This window comes from Poeciliopsis prolifica, unplaced genomic scaffold, assembly GCF_027474105.1.
Source record: "Poeciliopsis prolifica strain line A6 unplaced genomic scaffold, Auburn_PproV2 SCAFFOLD006, whole genome shotgun sequence".
Lineage (NCBI taxonomy): Eukaryota > Metazoa > Chordata > Actinopteri > Cyprinodontiformes > Poeciliidae > Poeciliopsis > Poeciliopsis prolifica.
In genome coordinates, this window is record NW_026562381.1 from 3,941,256 (window position 1) to 3,960,501 (window position 19,246).

The 19,246-nt window shown below is 35.3% G+C and overlaps 3 protein-coding genes across 3 annotated transcripts in view; 2 read left to right on the plus strand and 1 right to left on the minus strand.

The window, feature by feature from the left end:
- LOC129360370 (acidic fibroblast growth factor intracellular-binding protein B-like) overlaps nucleotides 1–3,607 on the minus strand; it is a 27,674-nt gene extending 24,067 nt beyond the window's left edge. The window contains exons 1-2 of the mRNA XM_055030541.1: nucleotides 3,371–3,607; nucleotides 358–435 (exon numbers count right to left, since the gene is read on the minus strand). Of these exons, the coding sequence (XP_054886516.1) occupies nucleotides 358–379 (22 nt within the window). The 5' untranslated portion in view covers nucleotides 380–435; nucleotides 3,371–3,607. The remainder of the gene's footprint in view (nucleotides 1–357; nucleotides 436–3,370) is intronic.
- LOC129360376 (protein YIF1A-like) lies at nucleotides 3,169–12,126 on the plus strand. Its single transcript, XM_055030550.1, has 9 exons — nucleotides 3,169–3,270; nucleotides 3,629–3,671; nucleotides 5,741–5,985; nucleotides 7,241–7,345; nucleotides 8,588–8,666; nucleotides 8,747–8,804; nucleotides 8,887–9,042; nucleotides 9,697–9,790; nucleotides 11,553–12,126. The coding sequence occupies exons 2-9, from the start codon at nucleotides 3,647–3,649 to the stop codon at nucleotides 11,709–11,711; spliced, it is 921 nt and encodes a 306-aa protein (XP_054886525.1). The 5' UTR covers nucleotides 3,169–3,270; nucleotides 3,629–3,646; the 3' UTR covers nucleotides 11,712–12,126.
- A 608-nt stretch (nucleotides 12,127–12,734) lies between these two features.
- Nucleotides 12,735–18,582, plus strand: LOC129360656 (forkhead box protein N2-like). Its single transcript, XM_055030981.1, has 5 exons — nucleotides 12,735–12,877; nucleotides 14,490–15,098; nucleotides 16,295–16,416; nucleotides 17,761–17,816; nucleotides 18,137–18,582. Exons 2-5 carry the CDS (start codon nucleotides 14,502–14,504, stop codon nucleotides 18,475–18,477), a joined length of 1,116 nt encoding a protein of 371 aa, XP_054886956.1. The 5' UTR covers nucleotides 12,735–12,877; nucleotides 14,490–14,501; the 3' UTR covers nucleotides 18,478–18,582.
- The last annotated feature ends 664 nt before the right edge of the window (nucleotides 18,583–19,246 follow it).

Genomic DNA, 19,246 nt, shown 5'->3' on the forward strand with positions numbered 1-19,246 from the left:
CCACTCACACAACGATGCTGCCATGCCACAGATTAATTTATTAAGCAGGATAGGTGTCTAGAGTCACGCCATGCCACCTTTATGCTTACACATTACAAAGAAATAAAGATTATCTGTAATCATAAGGTGAAGTCCGAACATGAATATACTGACTGTGCCTTAAATCTACATTATTCACAATGTCATGTTACACTATCTAAAATATGACACACTTTTAGTTTATGGAAATATTTATGCCAATGACAGGAATAAATTGAATAAAATTTACAATCAACTGCCCCAAGTAGCAAATTAAGACTTCCGAGAAGCTGTAAGTTGAAACCTCAATCTAAAGTAGCAAAAATTAAACTATCTTACTCTTTAGAGAAAACCTCTGCATCTTTCCAGAATTTGCCGCTGCGCCAAAGTTGAAGCTTGACAAAAATTTCCAGCTGCCTGGATGGACAAGAGGAGAAACATCTGGATAAGAGATTTATTTGAGATGATATAAAGATTGAGCAATTTGACCACAACTACTAGAAGTCCTGCATCTTTCCAGATGCAGGAGTTTAAAGTTGAAGCAAAGTGATGGCAGTGTCATGCTGTGGTGATGTGTTACCAACATGGCTGCTGGTGCAAAGAAGAAAGTGGACCAAATAAAGAAAACGATTCATTTGAACTTTTTCAACTTCACCTCAAGTATTCACTACAAATATTACCAAGTATCTTGGTACAGTTTAAATAACAATAATAGTAATTTATTTAAAGTTAGCTTACAAGCAACTTTTCAGTAAGAAAGAGGAGCTTGTTTTAAGTCAATAACTCTCTTAATTTTGGTGAAAAAGTTGCAGTTTCATTAGCAGATTTTTTCACTTTTAACTGGGAAAATGTTTGATTATCAGTGACCTAATCTGCAATTCGAACTAACAGTTTTTTTATTTTTTATTGGCTTAAAACAAGCTGCTATATCATTCTGAAAAGTTACTTCTAAGTTAATTTTGTTATATTTCACTTGTGCTAATATATTTGCACTAGAAAATAGTCCAGAAATACTTGGTAAAATTTGATCTCTTTTGCTGTGTAGCTGAAATTTGGGTCCTGATGGGAGTAAAACTGGTTTTAAAGTGGAGAAAAAAGTATATCTTTGAGCTTTTTGAATGGCTGTGTAAAAACTTTTATTTGTCTTTAAAAACTTTGAACTGGAAGCAAAAAAAAAAGACCTAGAATATTAAAATTTTGCCAAGACTAAACTTCGAGTGAATTAATCCAGAACTTTGTTGAAAAACGTGCAAAGAAAGTTTTATGAACTATTTATCAGTATAAACAGTACCCTACTGTTTAGAAAATTAATAGAATATTTTCAATATTTGAATTTTATGATATTACAACCACAAACTTTAAGAAATTTAGCTTTAGTTTCTCATAATAGCTCAGTATAAAGAACTGTATAATAATATTTAAATGTTTTAATTACGTTCCAGTTTGATTCCAGTTATCAATTAATTTTATGATCCAAACTGATTAAAAGGTTTTCTATCAAATAAAACCCAGGCGATTGCAGCAAGTATGAGGTATCAAAAATTTTGTAAATTACAATTTGAGGCTGGATTTGTGGAAAAATTAAAAATATGGAAAAAACAACTTGTTCAAATAAATCACTTAAGTTTTTATTTGTCAGTGAAAGTGGGTGCAAATATTTACCTTTCTACCAATTAGTTTGATGGAAAAGTCCTGTCCTACATACTGGGAAGTGTTCTAATTACATCCAAGTGAAAAGTGGGTGATCCATTCTCAATTTCCCCATTTCATATTTGTTCCTCTCACTTTGAAGCTTCTCTATTAACCATTTATTGCATTGGTGTTAGTGAAATAGTCTGATTCTTTCTCCCAGTAGTTGTTTTCCTTCAGGCTTTAAAAGCTCCAGTTCTCAAACCGCTGCTGGAAGAGAACAGTCTGGGCAAGTCGCTATTGGAAAATTACCACTTTTTCCAAGTGATTGTTGGAAAAACAACCACGTTTTTCCAACGAAGTGATTGGAAAAACTCTGTTTAAACGTTTGAGTGCTGTCAATTAGTACATTAAATAGAAGAGGTTCAAGGATTAAATCTTGGGGTACTCCTGCCTGTTCTAATGAGTAGTTCTCTATTCACACAAAGGGAATAAGCACAAGTCACATATGGAGTACCCCAAGGTTCAAACATGGGACCCTTTCTATTCAATATCTACATACTCCCACTAGTTCAGGTTCTAAAAAAATAATAAGATTAGTTAATATAACTATGAAGATGACACACGGTTCCACATTACAATGTCACCAGGAGACTATGAACCCATTCATGCTTTGAGATACGCAGAACAAATCAATACATGGACATGCCACAACTTGTTCCAGCTGAACGGAAACCAAACTGAAGTCATTATTTTTGGACGTAAAGAGGAACAACCAAGAGTCAGGACACAGCTTCAATTATTACAGTCAGAAACTACAAACAGGAATGACTTCTGGGTGTAGTGATGGACTCAGACCTGAACCTTCAGCATCACATAAAGATTGTTACAAAATCAGCTTTCCATCACCTGAAGAACTTTTCTAAACTTTCATAAACTCATGCATGTGTTTATCTATAGTCACATTGATTACTCCCAACAGTGTCATGGAGAAGCAACACTCAGTTTTCATGCTTCTTTTATGTGGAACAAACGTCCATAAAACAACAAAACAGCTGGAACACAAAGCTAAAAATCTATTTTTAAGAGTTTCCTTTTTGAAGAGGGTAACACTGATTACATATTTAATGTATATTCATTTGATTATTTTTAATGACGGCATTTGACAAAATGTAATATTTATCACTTGTTTTATAATCGGTGACGATTATGTTTTCATGAACTACCTTTATGCTGAACTACAAATAAATTTGATTTCCATAAAACTGGAAAACTGCTGGAACACTGAGTCCCTTTTAATCAAGACTGAAGTCCTATTTGATTAATAACAACTGGAATATTGAATAATTTAAGTCTGGACTAGCACATTTAAGTATTTATCTCTATTTTGGCACTGTAATATCATGTTCTTTAAACGTGCCAGATACAAAATGTGCGGAAGCTCCACAGGAAGCTACTTTATGTCCAGTAACACTGAACATGAGTCTGTACTGTTTGTATTATTCAGTGAGGAGTTGGATAGTTTCTGCCACGCAGGCAGACAGATGTCAGCCAATGGCAGTGAATGGGAGGGATTTGCTCCGTTAGCCACGTAGCTTGTAGCCTCTACCGTTAGCTTTGCAGGTAAGTGCTCCTCCCTATCGTGCAGTGTTTTTTAATACTAAACAATTTATTGAAACATAAACTACGTTTTTATAATATGCTGTTGAGGAGGCGTACTCACCCGTCTTCTCGGAGGCCAAATAAAAAAAGCCATGCAATATGACGTTAATATTAGCTTGTCTGTTAGCATCAACTTTCAGCCAGAACAAGTTCGGAGCAACACAGAAAATTAATCATATGTACATAAAAAGTAAGGTTGTATCGATTTAAAAGTTGGAATAAAACTTAACCTAACAGTTAGATAACCTAGAATTCACCTGGAGTTAATGAGAAAGGTAGCCTAGCTACTAGCTAACGTGTTGCTGTTTTTAATTTGAAGCTAACGTCTCCTGGAATCATGGATCATCAAGGCTACAGAGCAAGTAAGTGGATGTCTGAATCACCGACTGTTTTACTTCTTTGCAAGATTTTACAGAAAAATACAGTCATAGTATCTGCTTCCTTTTTTAATGTGTGTTCATTTGAGTAATGTATTGCTAAAGGTCAGTTTTACGTCATTATTACCGCAAGTGACGCTGTGTGTCGTAAAGGTAAAATGTATAGACATACGTTTGCAGTTTGCACATTGTGGTCATTAGGGTGAAGTTTCCTGCCTTCATGGAAATTATATGAGACAGATCACATGTTAAAATCTAAGCAAGTAATTTTTACATCTTTTAATTTCAACAGATGATTGGATTTCAGTCAAAAACTAAACAGAAATAAATAAATAAATAATATAGTTTGTTGGATATATGAGCGAAATGAAGCTATTTGAAACCTTCCTTCTGTTAAAATCAAACAACTATAGCCAGTATTTAATAACCAATCTAAACTGATTTTGTTTCTTTTTATAAATTTTGCGAGAATTCTCGCCACCATGAATCATCATCTCCAGCCCTCACTCCAGCTAACTTCATGCCCTTTTCCACCACATCTATAAATCTCTGAGTTAGTCACAAAAAGATCCATTTCCTATCAAGGTGATGCAAGCCAGTCAGATCATAAATGACTAACAAAAATTATACCCTCATTTTACGATATAAAAGCCTTTATTTCTTGTAATTTTATAATTATGGTTTACAGATAATGTTGGACGGCACAGATTTAAAGTTTTATTTCAATATTTTGCAATGGGAATAAGAACTACTCTCTGTTTATACACCTTATCTTGTACACCTGTTTCTAAATATTTATATCCTGTATAGCACTTCTGGATAGATGCAAACTACATTTCGTTTCTTTGTACTTGTGACAGTGCAATGACAATAAAGTTGAATTCTATTCTATTCTATTTATTTCTTTTTTTCATCACTGTAACCTTGTGTCACAGCAATTACAGTCCCACAAACCAAATACTGCTCTTGTGAAACATTTTCTTTTATTGGTAATGCACTTCTTTAAGACACCAGTCACATAAAAAAGTGTGATTTGAATCACTCAGCTGCACACAGTATCTTCAAATGTATTGGTCTTTATTGGTGTTTTTATTGAACAAACAGTGGAGAAAATAGAATCTATGAATCCTGACAAAAAATAAAATTTTTGGAGGTTATAAACATTAATTGTGAGTTATTGTTCCCGTGATAAATCAAGATTTGGTCATTTTGGAATAAAACTCTGACATAACACCTGTTATGAACATGAAGGAGTCTTCATCATGTCTACGACTGTCGTTATTAAGTGTTATTTTGGTAAATAAAGAAACTTAATGGAAAGTTGACATTTGTAATGGACTTTTAATGCAAGTTTTAATGAAAATTTGCATTAAAAGTGTCATTTTTTACTGAATAATGCAAAGTTGACACATTTAATGGTCGTTTAATGCAACTTTTTGTGCGACTTCGCATTAAAAATATAATCATTTACCAAATGATGCTTCATAGTAACAGTCTTATGCACACCCCTTCAAATAAAATGTTACCAAAAATTTCTATCATAACAACAAATTCATCACAATAACTGATACACTTCAAAAAGTCAGTCTTGAGTATTTTTATTCTAGTTTCTTGAGTAAACAAAACTAACTTACAAGTAACTTTTCATCAAGAAACATGAGCTTATTTTAGGTCAATTATTCCTTAATATTGATGAAAAAGTACCAGATTATTTCACTTATAAGACATTTTCCCATATGATAAATGAAATAATCTGCGAACGACACAAGCGTTTTTGTTAATATTAAGTAATTATTTACTTTAACTCATTTATCTTGCTGAAAAGTTACATACAAGTTAGTTTTGTCTTATTTTCAGTGTAATAAAATATTTTCACTAAAAGCTACACAAAAAGTAATTTTTTGCAGTGTACAAATAATAAAAACTGTAAATTCTGTATCATAAATAAGCATATGCTGGAGAAGTTATTCCAAAGCTTTTATTGCACCGCGGGCTGATCGATCGGCGTTTTAAAAGAAGGAAAACTGAACTGCGTTGTGTCTGTTTGTCGACAGCGAAGCCGAGAGCGCGTGCAGCGCCCTCTGCAGGAGACTCGGTGTTGTTTGACGACACCAGCTCAGCGCCGCCTGGAATGAACAGCCAGGGCTTCTACACTCCCGCTTACAACATGGCAGGACCCTCGAACGACATGCAGGGAGGGCCGGGAGTCAACAACCTGTTCGCCGACCCGATGGCCAGCGCCGCCATGATGTACGGCTCGTCTTTAGCCAATCAGGGGAAAGACATGGTCAACAAGGAGGTGAGGGACGTCAGCATGACTGATTTAGTCATTTATAGCTTCAGAGATTTTACTGTTTTTCAAACTTCTATGTTCTTCATTAATCTGCTTATTGTTTACATTGACAATATGAGGTTAAAGTTTTAGTTTCCCAATTTTGTTTTTACAAAAATATATAGTGATTCCAAGTGATTTTTGAGAATTTGTACAACTTTCATAAATTAGGTAGAGTACTTTTCTGCAAAACTGTCAGAACGATGTATTTATTAAACTATAGAGCATATCCATTTCTTTGGAGGTGACTGGATTATTATTTTTTAAATTAAGTGTCTTGGAGATTATGTAGTGTTCCTAGATTTCATGCTCTGTTTCCATTGGGACTGAAACAATTAATCAGATCAATTGTGAAATAACCATAAACTAGTTTAGTAATAGATTACTTGTTAACTGGAGTCAAAGAAAATTATTTTTTCTGAAAGATCAGAATATTCAGAACAGCTATTTGCCCACAATTGTACAAAAATATATAAATCTTTTAAGATAAAAGAAAAAATAATCTGTAATTATTTTCTACCTAATCTCTTCAAGTGACTTAGACTTAGCTTCACCTTGTTCTTATTCTGAAAAAAAAATCTTCTATAAAACATTTTTGCTGTCCAGTTATTAATCAATTAATTCAATTAATAAGCGCCAGATCATTCCTCCACCGTATTGATGTTGAGTCAAACAGAAATGACTTTAAGTATTATTTTTAGCTAAAGATTCTTCCTTTGCTACAAATTATCAAGCTATTTTATTGTATTTTGGGGAATAAAATGTTTATTTTCCTATTTTAAAAAAGGAACAATTTTGTTTTTTATCTGATTAATTGTTGGAATAATTGATAGATAAATCAATGACTAAAATAATGGCCACTTGTTTCTCTACTCTACCTAGAACTTTGAATAATCATAATTAAGTTCCTGAAATAAATTTGCTTTTTAGTCGTATTATAATATTTATTGGATGTATATTACATATTTCAGTACAACCAAAAGTAGTTTTATTTCTCTCAGTTATTCAAAGAAAAGCCGATTAAAAAAAAAAAGTTTGTTAATATTTATCTTAGGTTGAAGATAACGCTTCATGATGACGTTCAACCTGCGCCGTTTGGTTTGAAGTTTTAAAGCAAAGGAGTTTACTATTTTTTCTTTTTTAAATAAATGACTAATTTCTTTCCATTCATCTCTGCAGACTTCCAGTTTGTGTTTGTTAATATTTACGCTCTGCATTTCAGATTAACAGATTCATGTCTGTGAACAAGCTGAAGTATTTCTTCGCAGTGGACACCAGATACGTCCTGAAGAAACTCATGATCCTCATGTTCCCCTACACACATCAGGTAATCTGATTACACCTGACCGCCCTCCACGTCACGCCCTGCGATGAAACAAAACGCTCCGTACTTTCTGATGCAGGGTTGTTTTATTTTTTATGTTTATTACATTGAAACGAGACAAGACAATCTGCCTCCTTATCAGTAACTCACTGCTGTTTATGAACATTTATGGGATGCGATTATCTGAGTTTTTAAAAGCACTCAGAGTTCATTTACCCTTATTATGAGACGTAACATTTTGTAAAGTATCAATGATGCAAACTCCTCTGAAAAAGACAAAAATGTTTTCTGTCTTTCAAAACATTGCAACAGAAGTTTAATCAAATCTGTGTTAAAGATTTTATGAACTTATGCTGATATTTCTGATTTTCCTAACTGCTTTTATCTTAGAAATCTTATAAAAAGTAAAGTTTTACTCTTGGAGCAACTTTTACAGGCACGCAGTTGAAACCAGATATTTAGATGCACTGAATAAAAAGACTTTTCTTTCCTCCCAGTCTGAAGTTAAGTCAGATCAAACTTTTCCTGTTTTCGCTTTGTTCGACCCAAACAGATTAAAAGACCGAAAAATGTAAATGTTTGTAAACTTTAGAATTAGAAGAAAATTACAAACAATTTATTCAAAAATATTCCCGCCAAGTTTTCTGGCATTTAGCAAAATAGAAATAATTTTGGTAATTCTAGCTAAGATGAAACAAGAAAAGTTTGGCCTAATTTAACTTCAGACAATGAGAAACAATGTGTGTATTTTTATTTATTGTATGTATTTATCTGGTTTCCATTCAGATAGTTATTGTATAGCTGCAGTTTGAGTATTATTCCTGAGTTCAGTTTGTAAATAACTGATGCTTGAAAGGAGCATTATGGTTAAATGTTGTCAGCAAACAGATTATATTTTACATTTTTATGTTGATTTTGGACGAGATAATCTCCTCAGTTCTCATAAATTGGTGTAAAACACTATAATTGCAGTTTTGAATAGGAATGCCCCAATCTGTAAAGGCTGGACTGATTTTTAATATGGCTGTTATATCAGATAACCGATATTTAGTTTAAATTAATAAATAAAATATTACAGAAAAATAAATAATTACAAAAATAATGTGCTTCAAAATGTTTTCCTTTTTCAGCAGAAATCTTCAAATTGGTTTCAAATATGTTTTCTTGTCAAGTAAAATCATCTTTCATTCTTCACATTGTCTCGCTAAATTAAGTTTTCTTCTTCTGTGGTGTTTGTTCCTGTAGGACTGGGAGGTCCGGTACCATCGCGACACTCCTCTCACTCCAAGGCAAGACGTAAATGCGCCTGACCTTTACATACCCAGTAAGTTGTGTGCAAACACAATCAGGACCAGAAAATTCTGCAATATTTTTTTATTTAACTTTTATTCCTCTTTCTCGCAGCCATGGCTTTCATCACTTACATTTTACTGGCTGGAATGGCTCTTGGTATTCAAAAACGGTGAACATTTCTCTCTTTATTCTCTGTTTTTATGCTGGTTTTGTGTCAGATAAGCTTAATCAGGACTGTGGACTGTGTGCAGGTTCAGTCCAGAGGTTCTGGGACTGTGTGCCAGCACCGCTCTGGTTTGGATCATCATCGAGGTTCTAGTCATGTTGCTGAGTTTGTATCTGCTGACCGTACACAGCGACCTTTCAACCTTTGACCTCATCGCCTACAGTGGATACAAATATGTTGGGTAAATACACATTTTAATGCTCATATTTTAAATTTATTAAATCAGGTGTCCATCAAAACGCTATTATAACCTCCTTTATAGTCACATCTGAAACCATTAATCACGATTATTGAAATAATCGTCAACTAATTCAGCAATCAATTAATGGATTGTTCACTGCGATTTGATGAAAGAACAACCCACTCAAAAACATGTTTTTGGATTTTGAGAAAGACAAAAAGTTTTTGTAAATATTTTCTCAAGTGGCAAAATTTTAGCCTCTGTAATACAAAAAAAAAACAGCAAAAACTTTTTGATATCCAAAATCAGTTAACTAAAAAAAATGATGTTAAGTGAAACATAAAAGCCTGAGTTAAAGGAAAGCCACTATACTGAATAAAATATTTATTTTCTTATTTTAAAAAGAAGTTGAATACATCGTTTGCATTTTAGTTTGTTTCTAATATTGCATAAAAGAGACTTAATGAAAATTTCCAGAGCATACCATTTTAAAAAATCGGATTAATTGATTAATTATCAGAATAATTGCTAACTAAAATAATCGTTAGTTTCAGCCCTGGTTCTATTATTATTATTTCCTTTGCTAAATGAATGAAACGTGTCCTAAAATATCTAGTTAATTAATTTGTCTTTGTGTGTTTGTATTTCACCCAGAATGATCTTCACAGTGCTGTGCGGCTTAATGTTCGGCAGCGATGGGTATTATGTTGCTCTTGCCTGGTCGTCTTGTGCCCTGATGTTCTTCATTGTAAGTATGAATACCTGCATTTTCACCTAACACACTGAATATGGCCTTAATAGAAACTTTATTCTATCATTTTAAGTGTATAGAAAATTAAAACAAGTTATAGTTAGTGCTTTAGTCTCTATGGTTGTTTGCTGCAGTGTTATTACATAATAACACAGAACAACCAGGCAATAACAGAAAAATGGCACCAAAGTGGGCGGAGCCAAGAGACGCAGAGGGGCGTGGCCAAGTGAGACTTGACAAGTTGAAATGTTGTAATTAATTGGAAAATTTAACTGTAGGAGCCGACCCTCAGCCTAACCAGGGCAAAATCAAGACAGTTTTCATAAAGACAGATTCCTTTAACGGCCAATATGGACAGTTTATCTGAAATAAAAAGTTGATTTGTGGTTTAGTTACTCTTCAATCATTGGTGTCGACCAATTCCTCAACATGATTTTGCTAAACTCTTATCTTGCATTTTAATATATACTATAATTAGGGTTAGGGTTAGTAAGGTTAGTAATAATATATTACTATAAAGCTGCTTTCCTTCACTTTCTTGCATTGATGTCAGAAAGCAACTAAAATAATAGGAAAAAGTAATAAAAATTCATCATTTTTGGTTGGAAAAGTGATTGTGATTTTCTAGAATTACTCTGAGCGGCTTTAGATTTATTTTTTTTTTAACAGACTCAGGTTACATTTTGTGATTTATAAATGGTGACGTATGGAGTACCGCAAAGCTCTATTCTTTAATTCTTCATGATTTCAATCTAAAATGCAGTGTACAAATACAGTCACTGTTCCTGTAAAATGATGCTTTCAACCCCGGTCATGCTCTGTCACTTTCAACTGATCGCATAATTTTAAAGGAATCTGCACTGCTTATTTTTTGTTAGATTATCACAAAATTACTGTAAATGGCAGCAAGAAATACAGGAATATATAGACTTTTGTAACAGAACGACAACATGAAGAGCAAAGCTCCAGTTTGTCCTTAAGAGTAAATAATTTGCTTTAGGTTCAAGTTTTTTTGTTTTTGTTTACAAAAGCACATACATGGCATTTTAATGTGCTTAATTGCACTTTGGATAAATCCACTGACCTCTGGACAAATTCGGTGCATCTCTTCCCTAAAGGTTGTCAGCAGTTCTCTACTTTCCCCCAGCTCCACTTTTAATGTTTTATATTTTACATGAATAGGAAATTTGTGTCCTACTTCTGGCAGCTTCAGGTACTGCATTTGTATATTGATTAAACCTGCTTTGAAGGGATAATGTCAAAACTGAACACTTGTTGAGATCAAGCCAAGCTGTTTAATGCACTGTAAAATATCAAAGAGCTTCAGTTTCTAATCTAATCTCTGCTTTAATTTGTAAGAATCTGGGCAAAAGTCTTAAGGAATCTTATGTCCAAATACAACTCTGGGTTATTATTGAGTAAATCCAGAAATTTTACTCAAGTAAGAGTAGCAATACTTCATAATAAAACTACTCAAGTGAAATTAAAAAGTACATTGTAGTAAAAATACTCCTAAAAGTAATTTTTTCCCCCAAAGAAAAGTTCTTCAGGTATAGCTACTGAACTCTGGATATGATAAAACTTTGCACCAATCTGACGGTTAAATAACAGATCAAATACAATAGATGTATTTGTTGTTTAGTTTATATGTCTATTTACTTATTCAATAATGAAGCAGAAAAAAGTGTTTTTGGATTAAAAGTGCTACTTACTAAAAGTTTTTGATTAAAATGTGATTAATTAATTAAAAACCCCGCAGGTTCGATCTCTGAAAATGAAGATCCTGCCCTCCATGTCCTCGGATTCGATGGGAATGGGATCAAACTCCAAGCCTCAGCTCCGCCTCTACATCACAGTGGCAACCGCCGTCTTCCAGCCAATCATTATCTACTGGTTAACGTCTCACTTAGTGAGGTGACCGGGAGGTTAGAAGGTTATTGACTGTTTGCGCTCTCGCCCTCTTACTGTTTTTGTTGTTAAACGGAGAACATTTGTTTGGTGTTGAGCTGCAGCGTGTTTACGAAGCTTTTCCGCTTCATGGAAACAAGCAGAACGTGTGAAACGAAGCACCTCTGTCTGCTGCGTGGTTGTAAAGTAACCCTGGTAAATTATTGTTTTCTTTTAAACACCTAACTAAATGGGCTCCAAGGTTTTAACATCAGATCTGATTCTGTGCAGATTAGCTTTCATATAATGTCTCTGGACATGTTTCTCAGTGTTTAAACCAAACGGTATGCCCAGCTCCTGTTTTTTCATTTATCTACATTTGACAAAGCATCATAAAGTTTGGATTTTGTGTGATGAAAAAATAAACAAATATATGGCTTTGTGTATCAAGTTGTTTTGTCTTTGTGGTAAGATTTCTCCTGTTAAGATGTAATAAAATCAAGTTTGATTTTATAGTGCTCACAGGAAGTGACAATCCAAATTAAGGGAAGGTAAATGGACTACCTGGAATTTGTTCTCTACTCATCTGAAAACTAAAAACACTAAAAAGGGAAATTAATAAATTGAAAATAAACTGAGTCCAGCTTTCCTTCTGCTTTGAGCTGTAACACTGACTGCTACAGGAAATCCTTTCTGCTGCTGCCTGCATTGACATCGCCTTCTTTTATCTTTTTTCTTTCCTTCCAGAAAATTAAATGTAATAATGTAAGTTACAAAATTTAATTTATCTCCGGGGTTAATAAGGTATTTTTAAATTAAAAGATTACTTTTACTTTTAGATTTAATGAAAACAAATCCATTTAAATCCGGCATTTTACAGAAAAAAATGTATTTTCTTGTTGGTGTTTTATGATGATTCTTCGAAGCCACATTTAAAGTTATTTACACGCATATTTATAACTGCGGCTGCAGCAGCGTGATAATTCTCGGGGCTGCGCACGGGAGCGCGCAGCACGCAGCGCGTCCTCTGCGGTTTCCAGGGTGACGGCAGATATCAACAGGGCAGGAGGAAGAGGTGTCCGGCTGCGACTCTTCACGTTTTGACCCGTCCGGGTTTCGCCCTAAATATCCCTCCCGAACCCTGCTGGACTTCGGATGAGAGTCGAGCTCCGGTTGACTGATCTTTGTTGGTATCTGGTGAGTTAAAAAAATATAATTTTTTGGGTTTTTAACGAGCGAAAAGCGCCGACAGGGGGTAGGGGGTTACCTGTGAGGAGAAAGGCGGCTTTCTTTCTTGTATAGCTAAATGAAACTTTATATTGTTCCGCCATTTGCCTCCTGCACCACAATAGAGCCATGTGGCTTCATACAAAGTTTTAGAGCGTCATAAATGCAGCTTATGATGGTCCTGGTGAAGCTGAAGGACATGAGTTTATTTTCGCATCATCTTTAAAGCTCAAGGTTTAAGATGATGGGAACGCGAGTCTGGACTTTGGACAAAGAAATGATGCTCATCAGAGGGGAACGGCTGGCCATCATGTTACTGATCTAACCTGGGATCAGATTCTTAAAGATGTAAACTACTGAGGATTTCAGGTGCTAAATAACACAAAGTACTGCATAAGTATATATTTAATACATTTTACAATTAGAAATCTAAAAACCCCCATGCTTTACACACCTAGATAATAGAAAATGACCTGACCAGCCTACTTGTGTTTTCAGAACAAATGCATCGTCAAAGCATGATGCTGCCACTACCATGTTTCACAGTGAAAAAGGTGAAATATGCTCTGGCACATCTTACAAATCCCTTGGAAAACTGCATATGGTTTCCGCTAAGTCATCAATTACAGATGTCAGAGAGGGAGCTAAAAACAAACACACACAACACACTTTTCAACATTTTTTTGTAAAATTAAATGAATCTCACAGTCATGTTTTGCGTTCATCATATACAATTCTAATAAAATACACAGAGGTTTTTTTATTATTTGGTATTGTTTGTTGTTTTTACTGTTTCAGGCCAGTAATAAAATTAGGGAAACACAGCAAAAAAAATTATATTTATGTATTGTTTTTACATTTAGTTCTTCATTGAAGAAAATGACTCTTTATTCATTTCTATGACATGAAGATGATTCTCAGCATTTTTAAGAGGGCACTATGGCACCCCATTCCCCCCCTTTGGGTCACCACTGCTCTATTTATAGATGTAATACAGTTTAATAAAAACATAGAAGTCGACACATAAATCTAATTTCTTTTGTACATAAGACTTACAGCGTTTGGGACTTTTAAAATAAATCACATGCTGTTTACTGCAGGAGAGCTTGGTAAAGCTGCACAATGAACATACAAAAAACATATTCTGTATTTATAAATCTCCCATATTTTCACGTTTCTATTTAATTTTATTTTAGTAGTACACAGTTGTTTATATTGTTTTTATATGTTTTAATGGGCAATATTTTGTTACTTTGCTGCAGTAACAAGTGAATTTCTGCACAGTGGGATTAATAAATGGCTTTTCTTTTCACTTCTATTCCATTGTTAGTTGATTTTTCTTTTACCATATTTGCTTAAGCCAAATATGGTAAAAGAGTAATTTTATGATATTGCTTTAGAAAAACAGAGCATCTTTAGTCAGAGGCTTCTTCAAATTTGCTGCAATACAGACTGCTCAGGAGATCTTTCCTGCCCATTACCATCACCATCTCCAACATTTATTTGTAATAATTTTGAATTAAAACTAGCTTCAGCAACATGTTGGATCAGTAAAGTATTTCTGAATTTCTGTCTTTTGCAGCAAAGCAGCTGAATGAGTCTGGATCTGACAGAAATGAAGAATGGCTCTCACACGCTGCCACCTTTCTCTTCGTCTCCCGCTGCTCTCGGAGGCTCTCTGACCTTGACCTCCTCACCCCCGTCTCTCCCTCTGTCACCCGTCTCGTTCCCTCCCTCCCCCACCTCTCTGTCTCCGTCTGCAGCAGAGTCCGTTCGTTCGTCCTCTCCTGTTTCAGACCTTATCGCCTCTCAATGCCTCGAAGGACACGACCTGGGACAGGGGGACACGTCCGACCAGGATGACCTGACCTGTCTGAGCTGGCTGCACCAGAGGGGCGACCTGCTGCCTCTGCAGCCTCTGACCAAAGTGACCCCATTACCTCAGCGACAGCCCGGGCAGCTTTCTCCTCCTGCGGCGGCCTCCTCCAAGCCACCGTACTCCTTCAGCAGTCTCATCTTCATGGCGATAGAAGATTCTCCTCAGAAGAGGCTCCCGGTGAAGGAAATCTACGGGTGGATCGTGAGCAACTTTCCGTACTACAGGACGGCCAGCGGCGGCTGGAGGAATTCGGTGAGACACAACCTGTCGCTGAGCAAGAGCTTCCGTCGCATTCAGAGGGACAAGAGCCAGGTGCGTGCACAATTTTCACAAGTCAGCTAAAATTATTTGACTGAATCCAAAAATTTATATTATATAAAAGTAAGCCTGTTGCAAAAAGCTGTAAATCAATGAAGTATGAAACTATTTTAATTAGTCTTTCTCTCTTTCTACTAAAAACTGTATGACAAAAGTCTTCAGTCTGATGGATTTGTCTCAACTAGACCATTTTTATGAAGGAAAAGTTTGTACAGAGACTACATGATTAATTTTATTTGTTGTTTTGTTTGCTTATTTGGAATATTTAAAATGTCTTCCAGTTCCAATGTTAACATTTTCATTGAAATTAAAGCTTATTGATCTTTGAGAGATTGAACTTGCATTATTATGTAATAATCATTTGTTACTTTAAAATGGTCTCAAGACAACAATATTATCGGATTTCATCGGACAATTTACCATCCAGCAAAATGTGTTATCGTGACATGCCTAAGAGCAATTTAGTTTACAGAGACATCATAATCATTGTATTTATAGTTTCAGTTGTATTTTCTGACTCTTTTCATTTTAAATATCCTCCAGTTCCAGTGTTTAGTGTTCTCTACTAAATTAAAGTTTATTGCTTTTTGAGAGGGTAACAACATTTTTATGCCATAAAACACGGGATAGACATATGATCAATATCAATAGTTACACCTGATAGAATATCCAGTATTCAACACATTCACTGAACCGCACAGCATTCTGGGGGATGCAGACAGAGGAAAGGCTTTAGCTGCTCAACCTCCAACATCTAGCTAAGTAAGGTTGGCGGAATCAACTAAATCACTCGCTCTTTGGTTACCTAGCAACTCACTCGCTCTTTGGTTACCTAGCAACAACCAGTAACTTGCGCAGCAGCAGTTCCAGGTTCTGCCATTGTGGCTCATAACTGCTTAAAAATAAATAAACAATGACGTGAAGTGAAAACTGGGGGTAAACAGGAAAGGTCATATGTATTTCAGATATTTGAAATAAAAAACTAATCAATAACTAACAGTTAACAGTTATCAATACCGACTGATGTGACACGGTTTTGTCATGTGTTTTTCTGCCATATTGCCCAGCCATAAGTAATACTTGAAAATAGTCTCAAACCATCAATATTATTGTTTATCGCAATAATCACTGGAAAAATGTATCATCCAGCAAAATATGTAATGAAAGTCTATGTGTGTGTTTTGCTGCAGTCGGTGGGAAAGGGGTCGCTGTGGTGTGTGTGTCCAGAGTATCGGCCGGCGCTGCTGGAGGGTCTGAGGAAGACCCACAGCTATCACGGCACCAGCAGCTGTCTGATCAACAAGCCGACACTGTGAGTTCAATCAAAACATGAGTAATTTAGGGCTGAAACAATTTAGATTTATCAGATTAATGATAAATCTATTACTGAAATAATCAACTAATTTCATCTTATTGATCATTGACTGGAGTACAAAGGCTCAAAAGAGAGGTGATTTGCTGAAAGAACAACTGATTAGAAATATATATATATGTAAATTTTGCATTTAATATGAAAAAAAACTTTGTAAATATGTTCTATCCAGAATGTTCAGCTCGTTCAAATTCTGTAAAACTAAAAAATATCTCATAATATGAAGGACCTTTTCTTTCCAATTATTAACCGTTTAACCAAATAAAAAAAATGACAGATTATTCTTAAACTGCAGTGACGTTAAGACAAGCAGAACGGACTGAACTTTTCACCTACGGATGTTAGGAGAATTTCTTTAGCTGCAAATGCATCCAAACAATAAATTACAAATGATCAACAGTAATGCTGTTATTACATTTTAGACAATAATATTTAAGGAATTATTAGTTTATTTGCATTTATTAATGTATTTCGAACATTGTATAAAAATATTTTAGTGGCTAAATTAAAAATGTGCAGACTGCGCCAAAGTTTTTATCTGATTAATCGTCAGAAGAATTGAGAGAAAAATTGATTACTAAAATAATTGTTAGTTGCAGCCCTACTGTAAATGTCGAATGATTATTTATTCATTATATTACTACATTATATTATTCTTCTAATTTGTTTAACCTCAGAAAGGGACTCTCAGTCTAACTTCAGTCAGAAGTTTCTTCAAATTGGATGTAATACAGACTGCTACAGGAGGTTTTCCCTGCCAACAGCCATCACTATCGACAATAACTCTGAATAATCTGAATTAATTTGGAGTCACAACATTTTATTTTCCTTTGGGATCATTTAATTATTTTTGAATTTGAATAAAAAGAAATACATGCATGAGTTGCTCTTGGTCTTGTTTGGTCAGTAATTCTTTGATCCTGGAAATATGCTTCAGGTGACAGAAGACCGACTTTGTAGCTTTACGTGTCTGAAGGTTTATTGTCTGAGTCCATCAGATTTCAGGTGATAAGAAGAGTAACAACAAAGAAAACCACAAGAGGGCAGTTTGTTACTCTATTTTATGTAGTGGTTTCAGAGTAAAGTGGTAAACTTGTCAGATTTTTATCAGTGGAAAACATTAACTTGTTCAATAATTGTTGAACAAGTTTTCAAAAGTATTTTTAGAAACATGAGCTGTTTGGTTCCCTATCATGACTCCCTCCAGGTACAATCTGAGGACTTTCTGAGTAATTTCACTCCAACCAGCTGTCTGTTTTCACAGTTTTTTGTCTTCGTTTGCAGGTTAGATGGAACCAGCTACGAGGTGCCTGCTGTGTGCGACACGGTGGAGATCTCAGGTCGGTACCGACACCAGCGTCACGTTTCTAAGAAAAGACACGGACCGACCCGTTTGTGTGCCTTTCCGTCAGGGAAGAAGCAGCTTTCTGTGACATTTTTGTCCAGCGGGCGCCATTGTTCCCGTGTTTGTTTTCTGTCTCTGTGACAACCGCCTTTCTTCGCCTTAGCAACGGGCTTCGTCATTAGGCCGCTTTGTTTTACGCCTAAATTTGCTTTAAGTGTTTAATTACTGCTTTGTTAAACATCCTGACTCTTAAATAGATTATTGTTGTTACGCTTTTAGTGATTAATCTCTTATGTTCTTCTTCACCTCCCGCAGACTCTCTTTCTCAGGCCCTGCTCCTTTCGAGTTCCTCTCCCCAAATGCACACGCCTTTCTCCGAAGACCTCCCGTGCCCTTTGACCCCGGATCACGAGGAGCTGGTCACCATGGAGCCGCACGTATACCAGCCACATGAAGTCAGCGAAGACACCGAAAAGGACCCGCTGGCCGACAGCGGCTACATCGAGCTGCATTACTACGAGTCCGACCAGTGCCAGTACCTGGTGCTGCCCAGCGAGTCTGAACTGGACCTGGAGACTGTGGAGATCCTGCAGCTGGATGTGGAGGCCCAGGAAGCAGCCGGGTCCCTGTTGGACCTGGCAGGTGGCGTATATTAGCTCGATTAACCCAGATGTTTCAGTCATTAACACGTGTTTCCCCTTAGACTTTATTATATTATGAGATATTAAAATGGAAAGGAATAAAGTAAAAATCCTCCTGTATTCAGGCACTTTGGACGCCCAACTTGATAGAAACAGATCAGAACTAATATTTTTAAAACTACAAGTGTTAAAAGTTCAGTTTTACAGTGTTTGCTGTAATGTTTCTAACAGTTCGAACTAGGGGTGCACCGATTGCATTTTTCTTGCCGATCACGATGTTTAAAAAGGCTGTCCTGCTCATACCAAGTTTTGTTTGTCTGAATATTGTTGGTAGCAAGTATTGGGCGAAATGAAAGAAATCTAGTTCTTTGGTGCGCCCCTATTTCGAGCTCATCAACCTCAGGGGTGGAAAGAGCGCTTCCAAACCAAGACGATGTATTGTTACTATTACGTCTTGGTTAAAGTTTCTTATAGTCAACCATGACATTTAACAAATAAAACCACATCAAGACTCGAACACTTAGTTGAAAAATGTAATTTTTTAATACACAGTTGTAATAAATTTATAGTTTTCTGTTCCTTTTTCTGAAAAAAGGTTTCTAAAAGTATTTTGGCAATAAGGTATATTTAATTTATTATGTACTTATTAATCATAAATGTACCGAGGAAGTATGGAGAAGCATTAGAGGAATAACAGTAAAGTTGGTAGTAATATTTATACAAATAATCTCTTTTTCTTTATCTGATCCTGTTTGTTTGAGATAGTTTAATGTTTTTGATGTCA